Source organism: Zootoca vivipara, chromosome 10 (genome assembly GCF_965207765.1).
Source record: "Zootoca vivipara chromosome 10, rZooViv2.hap1.1, whole genome shotgun sequence".
In the NCBI taxonomy this organism is placed as follows: domain Eukaryota; kingdom Metazoa; phylum Chordata; class Lepidosauria; order Squamata; family Lacertidae; genus Zootoca; species Zootoca vivipara.
In genome coordinates this window covers 1293658-1307118 of record NC_142593.1, presented here as the reverse complement: position 1 = coordinate 1307118, position 13461 = coordinate 1293658, and the positions used below count along the sequence as shown (strand labels likewise).

At 44.0% G+C, this 13461-nt stretch overlaps 1 protein-coding gene across 5 annotated transcripts in view; it reads left to right on the top strand.

Annotated features, from left to right (window-relative positions):
- ZNG1C (Zn regulated GTPase metalloprotein activator 1C) overlaps window positions 1-13461 on the top strand; it is a 30921-nt gene that overhangs the window by 1065 nt on the left and 16395 nt on the right. For 2 of the 5 annotated variants that reach the window (XR_004691560.3, XM_035099761.3), the window contains exons 1-4: window positions 5233-5376; window positions 6593-6745; window positions 8690-8776; window positions 10712-10808. Coding sequence is in view for 3 of the 5 variants with exons in the window: in XM_035099761.3 (XP_034955652.2) it covers window positions 5325-5376; window positions 6593-6745; window positions 8690-8776; window positions 10712-10808 (389 nt within the window). In the remaining 2 variants the exon portion in view is untranslated. Of the gene's footprint in view, window positions 1-3293; window positions 3369-5232; window positions 5693-6592; window positions 6746-8689; window positions 8777-10711; window positions 10809-13461 lie in introns of those variants that run through there. The other 3 variants (XR_015946141.1, XM_035099763.3, XM_088652984.1) reach the window with 2 other exon arrangements.

Below are 13461 nucleotides of genomic sequence, written 5' to 3'. Positions count from 1 at the left end.
CCCTAATATTTTTCTGCCTTTTCTAACATATTCAGGTTGTCTAGCAGATCTTCATTTAATCTCCATCTAAAAGTGGAATGTTGTTCATTTTGCAATTCTAAAATTAATGGATTGTGGTCTGATAATGTTCTTGGCAATTATTCTGTGTTTTTTTTTTTTTACTCAGTTCTAAATCTTCAGAGATCCACATTGCACTAATTCTTGCACTACTTTCATGCACATGTGAGAAGAACGTGAACTCTCTATCTAGAGCAGGCATGTCAAACCTGCGCCCCTCCAGATGTTTTGGCCTACAACTCCCATGATCCCTAGCTAGGCAGGACCAGTGGTTGGGGAAGATGGGAATTGTAGTCCAAAACATCTGGAGGGCCGCAGGTTTGACATGCCTGATCTAGAGGATTTTTGACTCTCCATACATCTATCAAATTTAAATTCTCTGACAAATAAAACAAACTTGTTGGGAGTCTCCCTTCTTTAGTCTCTTTTTATAATTGTTCTGTTCATTTCAAGTGAAAACACCCCATTTAAATCACCCACTAAGATCATTTTCTGATCAGCATATTGCAAAAAAATAAAAATAAAATATGTTTCTAAAGCTCAACAACTTCAATCCTAAAAAAAAAGCTCAACAACTTGTTCACTTCATCAAATCTGGCCTTCTTTGAAAAAAAGTTTGGACACCCCTGCATTAGGGGCATAGATTCCAATTAATAAGGTTTTTTTTCCACCTTGTACTACTATCTGTACTCCATTCACTCTTCCTTGCTCATCTTTTTTTTAAAAAAGGGCTCAAGTTTTTGTTTAATGTGCAAAACCACAGCTTTTTTTTTTATTTGTCTGCTGCTATAAATTCCATCCCTAACTTTTTATTACTTAAAATTATTTTATGTCTTATTACTACATGGGTCTCTTGTAGGCATATTACATCTATATAATAGGTAGGCAAACTAAGGCCTGGGGGCCGGATCCAGTCCAATCGCCTTCTAAATTTGGGTGACAGACGGTCCAGGAATCAGTGTGTTTTTACATGAGTAGAATGTGTGCTTTCGTGCCTGGTGACCTAGGTAGTTCGACATACAGCTAAACCTTCTTGTCTTCGATGGGAAAGAAAAAAAGACTGTTTTTTTACTTTTAATCCTATACTTCATTAACAGTCAAGAACGAGGTAAAACAAATCGGATAAGACAAATAATAAGTGTGAAGACAAGTATTAAATGGTAAAACAACGATACTATCTTGCAGGTGGAGAACATGTAACAAACAGCCCTCCCTCTGGTACCCTCACACCCACTAAACTCCTCCTCTAAAACCCCTCAGCCACCAACTATCAGCAACTGTCGTTCTTGCAATATTCTTTTTGGCCAGTAGGTGGAGCCACGATACCCAGTACAATAACAGCCCATACAAACGAAATACATTTATGAACTTTGCCCGTGCCAAAGGCACAACACTGGCACTAAGTAAAAGTGAAACAAAGGAAGTGCCATGGTCAGATCACTGCCTGGTGCAACAGGACTTCTCTGTGACCCTTCCCCTCTGTAGGGAGGTTGGACCAATTCAGATGGTCCGCCCCTGCCCCTTAATGGATCCAAATGATTTCGAGAGAGTGGTAGGGGATGTTTTATCCCATGTTGATGCCTTTCAGCTGATTCCCTGGTTGCTGGAATGTGGAGTTAACCAGGGCTATTGACTGGCTCTGAAGCACCCTTCCAATTGCATGGAGCCTGGACAGCCCCATGGTTTCCCCCAGAGATGAGGGCAATGAAACAATCACTGAGATAGTTAGAGTGCTGGTGGCAGAAAACTCATTTTGAATTCGACCGGACAAGGGTTAGAGCTCAACGTCGAGCCTACCAAGTGGCGATAGTGACGGCGAAGTGGACTTTCTTCACTGCCTCTATGGCATCTGCAGAAAATAGTAGCAGGAGACTCTTTCAGGTGGTTCGCAATTTAACAGAACCACCTTTGTCACCGGGGCATTGCAAAGATTTTTGCAGATAAAGTCACTCAGATACAAAAAGAGGTAGACTCCATCGTGGCAGCAGGGCCAGGGCGGGAGAATTGCATGGAAGCAATTCCAATCTGTTACCTCAAAGGATGTGGACAGGCTGCTTGGACGAGTGAAACCGACCACCTGTCACCTTGATCCTTGCCCATCCTGGCTCATAAAAGTGATGGGCTCTGCAGGGTGGTGAATGCTTCCCTTTGGGAGGGAGCCTTCCCAGACCCGCTGAAAGAGGCGGTCATTAACCCGCTTCTTAAAAAAACATATTTAGACCCGGCCAATATGGCCAACTATCGCCCAGTCTCAAATAGTGTCTCCACCCCCATCGCTCTGCCTGGACACTGAGATCCAGCGCCAAGGGCCTTCTGGCAGTTTCCTCAGGTGTAGTCCCGGTGGTGCAGGGCAAAGCCGCGCGGAAGCTGTGCTGCGCCCTGCAAGGGCGGGGGCGCCGGAGCAATCTCCGCACCTCAGCACCAGGGCGCCCGACCTGCTTGAGACGGTCCTGAGTTCCCTTACCCTTGTTCTAGGGCCTCCTCTCTCCTCTGTTGCAAATGAGAAATAAAATATTCCTTGCTTTCACTGGGTCCTGCCTCTGCTCAATTCTCTCTGACCAATGATGGCCACCTGCCCCTGCAGCCCTGGCCCTGCCCCACCCCCACCCACAGTTTGCCTGGTGGGACTCACACAAAGCAGTGTTTATGAGCAGCCATCTCTCCATGTGGGGCTGATGAGGAGACTATTGGCACTTTTTCAAAGCCAAGTGAAAACCAAACTGGGACTTAACTATAACCAGCTTCTCTGATTCAGGAATGGAACATAGCTCTATGGTTGGACGGAAGAATTTGCCATTTGAGAGGGTGCTTCTAATTGCTCTTTCCACCATGGGCGTACCCAGGATCAAAACTAGGGGGGGGCAAGGGGAGGGGCCAAGGCACGGAAGGGGAGGGGCCACAAAGTGGGCGGGAACGCTGAACTCGCGCTCCGCCGGGCTGTGCCCCTCCCTAGAAGCAGGGCTGGTGGGCGGAGGCGGAGCCCAGCCCAGCGGAGCGCGAGTTCAGCGTTCCCGCCCGCCGCGCCGCGCTCTCTGGTTCCCCGCCGCGCTTGGCCTTGCCAGAGGGCGCGACGGGGAGCTGGAGGGAGGGTGCGGCGCGGTGCGGCGGGAATGGCGAACTCGCGCTCCGCCGGGCTGTGCTCCGCCTCTGCCCACCAGCTCTGCTTCTAGAGTAGGGCAGCTGCCCTAGCTTGCCGCATGGTGGGTACGCCCTTGCTTTCCACCCTTTTCCTGCAGGAACATCCACCCCACAGTGCCACATCCACGAGAAGGGGCCTGGTATTGCCATGCAGAACAATCCACCCAAGCACGGTCTTTCACAATTGATTTTAAAATCATTATTTTTTTTAATTCACAGAAGTGTGTGTGAGTGTGTGTGTAAAATAAAAAAATTCCTTCAGTAGCACCTTAAAGACCAACTAAGTTTTTATTTTGGTATGAGCTTTCGTGTGCATGCACACTTCTTCAGATACAGTGAAATAGAAGTCCCCAGGCACTTATGTAGAGAAGGGGTGGGGAGGGGGTGGGGAGGGGGAGGGGAGGGGGGATCACTCAGAAGGGTGGTGGAAGTGGGTGATTGACTGACTGATAGCTGTTGATGACCGAAAACGACTGCAAATGGATTTGCATGAAAAAGCAAGGGTTGAGATGGCTGAAGATCGCTTTATCATGTATAATGAGATAAGAATCCGATATCTCTGTTCAAACCAGGTCCCTCCATGGTTTTGAGCTTGGTGATAAGTTGTAATTCAGCAACTTCTCTTTCCAGTCTATTTCTGAAATTCTTTTGTAGTAAGACAGCTACTTTGAGATCTTGTATAGAATGTCCTGGGAGATTGAAGTGTTCTCCTACTGGTTTTTCTGTCTTCTGGTTCCTGATGTCAGATTTATGTCCATTTATCCTTTGGCGTAGGGTTTGGCCTGTTTGTCCAATATAGAGAGCTGAAGGGCACTGTTGGCATTTGATGGCATACACAATGTTAGAAGATGAGCAATTAAATAGTCCTGAGATGGTATGTTGGATGTTGTTGGGGCCAGTAATGATGTTGTCCGGGTGTATGTGGCAGCAAAGTTGGCATCTGGGTTTATTGCAGGCTCTGGTACCAGTGTCCATGTTAAGTCTGGTGGTTGTATTATTGTGGGTGAGGAGTTGTTTAAGATTGGGTGGCTGTCTGTAGGCAATGAAAGGTCTTCCTCCCAGAGCTTGAGAAAGGGAGCTGTCATTGTCCAGGAGAGGCTGTAGATCTCTGATGATGCGTTGTACTGTTTTAACTTGGGAGCTGTATGTGATGACTAGTGGTGTTCTGTTATTTTCTTTTTTGGGTCTGTCTTGCAGCAGGTTCTCTCTAGGTATCAGTCTGGCTCTGTTGATCTGTTGTTTAACTTCATCAGGTGGATATTTTAGTTCTAAAAAGGTTTGCTGTAGATCTCTTAGGTGAGATTCTCTGTCTGTAGAGTTGGAACAGATGCGGTTGTAACGTAGGGCCTGGCTGTATACGATGGATTGTTTGGTATGTTTGGGATGGTAGCTAGAAGCATGTAGATATGTTTGTCGGTCAGTTGGTTTTCTGTATAAGGTGGTGTCTATACGTCCATCCTGTATTTTTATAGTAGTGTCCAAAAAAATGTATTTCTTGCATAGATTGGTTCATTGTTAGGTTGATGGTGGGGTGAAAGTCATTGAATGTCTGGTGGAAGGTTTCCAGGGTCTGTTGTCCATGTGTCCAGATAATAAAAATATCGTCAATGTATCGCAGGTACAAGAGAGGTTTGAGTGGGTAGGAGTTTAGGAAACGTTGTTCTAAATCTGCCATGAAGATGTTGGCATACTGTGGGGCCATGCGGGTGCCCATGGCTGTGCCGCTGATCTGGAGGAACAGGTCATCACCAAATTTGAAGTGGTTGTGGGTAAGGACAAAGTGGCAGAGTTTGGTAGCAAAGTCCGCTGTGGTTTTATCTGAAATGGTGTTCCTTATGGTGTGTGTGTGTGTTTCTTTTTAAAAAGGTGCTATTATAGAATTCTGGGCACTGTCGTTTGTTAAGTTTCGCTGGGAGCTGAAGCTCTGTAAACTACAGGGCCCAGAATTCTTTGAGTGAGAGTCAGCTGCCTCCCCGAACCTTCTTCCTGTGACGCCAATGCCGACACGCAAATTCCCTTTGACGTCTCCGATGACGCGGCCCGTCGCAGCCTCTTGTAGGGCAGGCAGAGGAAGGAAGCGACGTTCCTCGCTTGGCGGGTCCACTGCTGGGAAGGAAGCTGAGGCGCGCATGCGCTCGTGGCTGGGTAGGAAGCGGCGAGGCGACGAGGAGGAGCTTGCAGGTGCGCGAGAAAAGGAAGGGCGACTGTCCGTCCAATACACTCTGCGCTTGTGCAGAGTGTAGCGAGGCTTCCTCGCACAATCAGCGCGCGCGGGATCGCAGGGGGTCCCGCGAGATCTGCGCGGTGCTTCCGAATCTCCTTTGGGGTCGCGAGGGGGAGAGAGGAATTCCCAGAGGGACCAGACTCGGAACCTGCTTTGCGTTTCTGAGCCTCACCTCAGGCAGGATCTCTGGTTCCGATGAGTTGACGACTTTATTCTTCAGCCTCCAGGCCTCGCTCGCTCCTCTCAGTAAATGGAGGGCAGGTTTCGCCGCGGGTGAGAATACCCTCTGAGCGCTGGATGTTTGCCCTTTACTAAGGAAGGGTTGGGGCGTAGCGGGGGGGGGGCACCTACCCCCAATCAAGTAAACAAATAAAAATACTAAACTAAAAGTAGAAATAATCAGAATATATTTCTGCAGAATACTTTCATTAAATATTTTACATTTAAAAATAAGATGGAAAAAGTCATGTTCTTTGTAATTTTGCAAAATATTTCAACCGCATGAAAGGTACTCCCTGATGTTACTTTTTATTTAACTTCCTATTTTTCAAGAATTGAAGATTTTGACAGATTTTTTTGAACACTCAGGGTCGAAAGAAAGTAGTTTAAAACAACTGTTGTTGAGGCATTCCAAATCTACTAGAGAGCCAGACAGAATGGTGACAGGTCCATGCCTTCAGTGGAGGTCCTTACTGCACACAGCGTTGGTGTCAGTGATCACATGGTCTGCAGGTTTTTCCTTGCTGTGAGGCTGCGTTCAAGTGCAGAACTTGACCTGGTCCCATAGGAGTGAATGGCAGCCATTCAGTATTGTGGGAGAAAGTAAAGTGGAACACTTCTTCACACCAAGTCCTGGTCTTAGTGATGCAGCAATTGAAAACTAAAGCATTGAACAACTGACCTCTTCCTATCTGAATGGCCCCATTCTGGATTGTTTTGCTTTATTGTGCTGCAAGGTAGGAGACTGACTTTTACAGTATATAGATTTAGGGGGAAGCTGCATGATGCTTTAATGAGGAATATGTGAGGGGCAAAAATGAGGCGCAGCACACATGGTTGTGAAGAGTTAGGGTTTTAGGATGTCTTATTCCCAGCCCTCTGGTTCCTAGTGTTTAAAGGCTTCCATTCTTGAGCCCTTCCCCATTGTTTTTAACTGTTGTTTTTGTTTGGCAGGTGGTTATAGTGACACAGAAATGGAAGGCTCTACTATGGAGGAAGAAGAGCTGATTCCTGAGCTGATTCCAATAAGAGAACAGCAGATAAATGACCATGCAGGACAGGACATTCCATATAAGATTCCTGTTACTATTATTACTGGCTATTTAGGTAATAAACTGTATGCCGAATTGTCACTGTAGGGTGATTAATAATGCATTTGGGTTAAACCACAGAGCCTTAGGGCTTGCTGATCAGAAGGTCGGCAGTTTGAATATCTGCGACAGGGTGAGCTCCCGTTGCTCGGTCCCAGCTCCTGCCAACCTAGCAGTTTGAAAGCACGTCAGAGTGCAAGTAGATAAATAGGTACCACTGCAGCGGGAAAGTAAACGCCGTTTCCGAGCGCTGCTCTGGTTCGCCAGAAGTGGCTTTGTCATGCTGGCCACATGACCCAGAAGCTGTACGCCGGCTCCCTCGGCCAATAATGTGAGATGAGCACCGCAACCCCAGAGTTGGTCAAGGGTCCTTCTACCTTGTATGATTTGTTTTATTTAAAAGTAGTGTTACAACACTTTTTGCACTTGTCTTCCCTTTTTCCTTGTATACTCTGTACTAGAGAGGAGTACAGTGGAGTTCATGTAAGAAATTTAAACGTGAAAAATAAATAAATTGTGCTATGAATTAAATCCCTGTGCTGTTGACGTGACATGATTAGAGAGCAAGGATGTTCAGGTCAGTTGTTGGAGCATCAAGCCTCCCTCTAGAAGCAAAGAAATGTAGAAGCCTTATACTGGTTCTCTTTGTGAGATGGGGAATTAGTTTGCAGCAGCCCATCAGCTAAATGTGCACAGAAGCTTACATGCATGGTACAATCTCTAGGTAAATCAGAAGTCACGATGCAAATATCAGTCATGGTGCTGACTTTGCAGGATTTGAGCATTGTTGTTGTTTAGTCGTTTAGTCGTGTCCGACTCTTCGTGATCCCATGGACCATAGCACGCCAGGCACTCCTGTCTTCCACTGCCTCCCGCAGTTTGGTCAAACTCATGTTCGTAGCTTCAAGAACACTGTCCAACCATCTCGTCCTCTGTCGTCCCCTTCTCCTAGTGCCCTCAATCTTTCCCAACATCAGGGTCTTTTCCAATGATTCTTCTCTTCTCATGAGGTGGCCAAAGTATTGGAGCCTCAGCTTCACGATCTGTCCTTCCAGGGAGCACTCAGGGCTGATTTCCTTAAGAATGGAGAGGTTTGATCTTCTAGCAGTCCATGGGACTCTCAAGAGTCTCCTCCAGCACCATAATTCAAAAGCATCAATTCTTCGGCGATCAGCCTTCTTTATGGTCCAGCTCTCACTTCCATACATCACTACTGGGAAAACCATAGCTTTAACTATACGGACCTTTGTAGGCAAGGTGATGTCTGCTTTTTAAGATGCTGTCTAGGTTTGTCATTGCTCATTGATTTGAGCATTATACAGGGCTAAATTGCTATCACAAATAAGTTTTCAAGTTCTATGACAGCAAGGTGATGATGGTGCCTTGGCATCCTTTAAGAGGGTAGAGTCATGGTGCCCTTCTTGACTACTAAGAAACATCATTATTTTTAACTCAAAAACATTTCTATAACTTCAGCTGAATCAAGAACTTATTAAAATTGCATTTTTTTTAGCCCCCCAGAAATTTGACCAAAGTACATTGAAGTTTATTTCCTAATTTCAAAGTTTGTTTCATAAGTTTCTGAAGATATGCCATCATCAAATCTAGGAGTTTTCCATTGTTCGGTGTAGTTGTTTATAAATAGTGGGAAATGAATTTGTGATTAATACACACACACACAGTGTTTAAATTACATGAGGAAGCAAAGGAAGAAATGTTTTTAGTGTAGCTTGCACAATGTGCTGTGTCCCATAAATGTATATTAAGAACATGAGGTCCATTTTAAGACAATACAGTATGTGCAATGTTTGTGAAGAGATCAAGAATTAAGATTAACATTTCAGGAAGTTCTGGTCACTGCCTGTAAAGTTCTATTTGAAAGCATATTTTTATTTCTAAGTTGTATATGTATTCCCCCACCCCCCTTTCTTTGCATAATAAGTTGGTTCTGTTTTTTTAGGTGCTGGAAAAACCACTCTTCTTAATTATATTTTGACAGAACAGCACAACAAGAGGATAGCAATTATTCTAAATGAATTTGGTGAAGGTATGTATAAATATGCACAAAACAAAGAGGTTTTGTATATCAGAGCCTAAATCCTGTAAAAATAAAAATGCTCTTAAAACGCTTTGCACACTTACATCCTTGAGAGAGGAAAAATTCATTTTTATCTTTTAAATTATTCGAAGTACAATTGTTGCTTAGAAGCATGTACTGTACAGTCATACCTCGGTTTAAGTACGCTTTGGTTTGAGTACTTTCAGTTTTAGTACTCTGCGGACCCGTCTGGAATGGATTAATCCACTTTCCATTACTTTCAATGAGAAAGTTCACTTCAGGTTAAGTACGCTTCAGGTTAAGTACAGACTTCCGGAACCAATTGTGTACTTAAACCGAGGTACCACTGTACATCTGCTCACCCAGCCATATGTGTTTGGGTGCTAATCCCTGTAGGCTGAACACATAGTATTTTCAACCAGCACAAAGGAGAACAGGCTGAAATGTTCTCAGCTGACTTTTCAAGGTATGAAGTATCTCCTTCCTAGGATTGAATAGGATTCTTCCTTAGACCAGAACAAATCACAGCTGGACACATGATATACCTGTAATTTTTCAGAGGTTTTTAAAGATAACTAGGTACAAAATATGCAACCACTTGGGAAGTTTTACTGCTTGGAGGTGAGGAACTGGAACTTATTGCCTGCCCTCCCATTCCTTGGAGATAAGGAAGAATAGAAACTTTTCACTTATAAGAGAAAAGGAAGGTGTCAGAGGGTCGTCGTGGCTACTCTAGAGTAACTCCACCTGAGTCCAGTTTGTCTTCAAAAAAGTTTATTGTGCTATTTATTTACAGTGTAGAGACAGCTTAAAACATGACTTCTCATCCCAAATCAGAATCCAGCAATGGCGTATGTCTGTTCCTACGCCAGCAAAGTAGTCTGGGCACCCCAAAACGCCGCCCCCTTGACCTGCATTGCGGCGCTCTCCTTACTTCTGGCGCCGGAAGGAGCGATGCCCTTTCAGCTTCCTCCCTCAGCAGTCGGTTCCCTGGCTCTGCAGTATCCCCAAGCGTCTGCCTGCATCCCTCCACACCCCCCAAGCTTTCCCATTGTTCCTCCCTCTGATTTCTCTCCCCCTCCGAGTCTCTTCCTCTCCCTCTGGCTGCTTCAGAACCACTGGTGCTCTCTTCTGTACTTGATGAGGTGGACGTTAGGATGATGGGGGCTGGCTCCCTGTAGGGAGTCCCCCTTACAGAAGGGTTACTTGTCTGCTATCATTTTCAGGTAACATTCTCTGGAGGACATTGGCAGTGCATCTGTGTGATCTTTAGTGTGTCCTTTTTTGGCATCAGATAGTCACTTACGCCATAGCATGACTGATTCAGGAGATTTCTGCAACATACTAATACTATACTATATGGAAGTTTTCACTGCAGCTTTTTTTCAGCTGTTTGCTCAGCTGGGATGGCATTGTTATAGGATATCATAATCTAGACTGCTCTTTGTGAGGTGTGGAACAAAATTAAACCTACCTGAATTATCATTTTGTTTAGTAAAAGGTGCACACCTCTCTTGTCACATCTTCATTCAGACATCAATCCATGGTCTTCATCTAGTTTAAAGGAGAGGCTCAGCAATACAAATGGTCTGAAGAGTTTCCTCTTTCTTACTATGTTTTCGTTTTACCTCTTATTCATGTTAGTATGTTATAACTGAAGTATGAGACGGTATGAAGTCTGAAAGGTTCTCAGCCTAATTAAAATGGGGTTTGACTTAGGCTAGGATTTTTTTGGCCACCCTTTATAGTTCAGTTGAGGTATAATGTCTTAGTCTGAGAAGAATATAAGCCAAGACATTTTGGATTCTGCTTTGTGACTGCTGGAGTTTTGATCATTGTGCCTGCTCTCTCACTTTTATCAGACAGAATGAAAATTGAGTGTTAAGACACAATGTTATGGTAGTGTTTTTCTTGTATTTTCAGGAAGTGCCTTGGAAAAATCCTTGGCTGTAAGTCAGGGTGGAGAACTCTATGAAGAATGGCTGGAACTCAGAAATGGATGTCTATGCTGTTCTGTAAAGTAAGGGTTTTTTTTAAGGTAAGGTAAAGGACCCATGTGGCACTGTAGTCTACACCACTGAGCCTCTTGAGCTTGCCGATCGCAAGGTTGGCATTTCGAATCCACACAACAGGGGGAGCTCCCATTACTTTGCAAACCCAGCTCCTGCCAACCTTGCAGTACAAAAGCATACCAGTACATGACCCAGAAAAGCTGTCTGCAGACAAATGCCGACAACACAAACTTAGGTTACGTACAAGATACAACTCAAACACTATCATACGTAACTGCATTATACCACATATAAAATCTGTTTACAGGTAGGTAGCCGTGTTGGTCTGGATCGAAGTAAAATAAAAAAATTCCTTCAGTAGCACCTTAAAGACCAACTAAGTTTTTATTTTGGTATGAGCTTTCGTGTGCATGCACACTTCTTCAGATAAAATCTGTTGTTTACTGTATCTAGAATTCATATCACTGATGAAGCCCAGAAAGGCGAAAGAAGGATAAAATATTCCGTAAATCCTTGTCAACCCTTGTCGTCTTATCTACGTATGGATTGTTTTTGGACTTCATGAACAAATGCATATGGAATGGACTTCAGTATTTGAACTTCTGCATTGTGGAATTACTATTGGACTACAGTAACAAACACATGTTGAATGGACTTTAGTATCTGACCCACTGGGTCTTCTGATCCTGCTAGCTGAATTGTATGTCTCATCTTTGTTGATATGTTAACATGATACAGTAAATAACAGATTTTACATGTGGTATAACGCAGCCGGTTACGTATGATTGTGTTTGAGGTGCAGACAAATGCCGTCTCCCTCAGCCTGAAAGTGGAGGTGAGTGTTGCACGCCATAGTCAAATTTGACTGGACTTAACAGTCCAGGGGTCCTTTACCTTACCGTTACCTTTAAAAACAACAACCACTGACTGTGAAATTGATCCTTTTCCTTTTAATTCATGTGTCTTCATAGTTCAGCTTGATTCTCCTGTAGTTATTAAGCAGTTCTCCTGTGCCAGGAACCAGTTGGTAAGAATTCCAGTGTTAAAAAAATACATAATATATTGCTGTTTATTAAAGTTGTGTTCTGCCTTCAACCCAAAGATTCCCAGGGCAGTACATAGCAAACTACTTAAAACACAGTGAATATAAGAGCCAACAATAAATAAAATAAGTATCAGAAAAAGACCTCAAATATCAAACAGTCTAGTAGCAGTTGAGATCATACATCAATTCCCATAGGTCTGAAGTAAGAAATGCAACTTAAGCTGATGCCCAAAAACAGTAGAGGAGAAACGTGGGGAGGGAGCTCTGCATTTGGGGTGCCATTATGCAAGAGGAGCTGTTCTGTGCCATTACCCTGAGATTAAGAGTCTCTTGCTCTACTGACTGAGCCACATTCTGCACCAGCTGAAGTTTTTAGACCACCTTAAAGGACAGTCCCAAGTTGAGAGCTTTACAGTAGTCTAAGCAAGAGGTTGTAAGAGCATGTAGTACTATAGCTATGCTATCTTAGTTCAGGTAAGGAAAGAGCTGGTGAACCAGCCAGAGATAGGCATAGGTATCCCTTTGCCACAAAAGACACCTAGGTTCCAAGGGGCAGTGATGACTCCAACAACACACACAAATTTCAAACATCAGAAGAAGGATCTCTCTTCAGAACAGACATCTCTCAACACAAGGAACCACTCAACATCAATCTCTTCATCTCACCAGGATTCAGCTTTCATTTATTGGTCCTCATGCAGTCCATTGCTGCCACCAGATACCAGTCTAGCACCTGACTTGTTGCATGTTATCAGCATACTGATGGTACTATACTCCAAGTTGCTGGGCAACAGATCTCAACTACTTCATATAAATACTAAAAAGCTGTAGAGATAAGATGGGATTGCAGGACCCCACAGTACAAATGCCAGTGCTGCTCTGGTGTTGGTCCTGCGAATAAAAGCAGAGGTATTGTAGTATGGTGTCTCCAACTCCCAGCCCACAGAAGCTGGCCCAGGAAAATACAGGATCAGTTGCATGAAAAGCCATGGAGAGATTGAGGGGAACTAACAGGGTCACAGTCCTCCATCCCTTTCTTCAGAAAGGTCATCTGTTTGAGTGACCAAATCTATCTGAACCTGGGTCTTAGTCCAGATTGAAAGGTGTCTAGACAGCTTCATTCAGATACTGTTGGAGCTCACCATGCAAAAGGGAGCATTTTTGTCCAGGCAATATTCAATACCTCTGTGTCGAGCAAGTCTTCTGAGGATGGGGCCTTACCACTGCCTCCTTCTGGAAGCTCAGAAGCATCAAGGACTTTTGATTTAAGGTTAATGGGGAAAAGACTAAAATAATTGTTACGAATATGGTGAAAGAGGAGAGAGGAAAACTAAAAGGAATTATAGAGTGGGAGATAGTAAATAAAGTAAAACATCTAGGGATAACGGTAACCCCAAATAATGTTAATTTGTATGAGAATAATTATGAGAGAATATGGAAAAATATTAAAGAGGATCTAGAGAGATGGAAAGGATTAAATTTGACATTTTCGGGGAGGCTAGCAGCAATTAAGATGATGGTCCTCCCCAGGATTCTATTTGTGTTCCAAATGTTAAAAAGGATTAAAAAAGAAACATTTGAGATTTGGAGAAAGGATTTAAGTAAATTTATTTGGC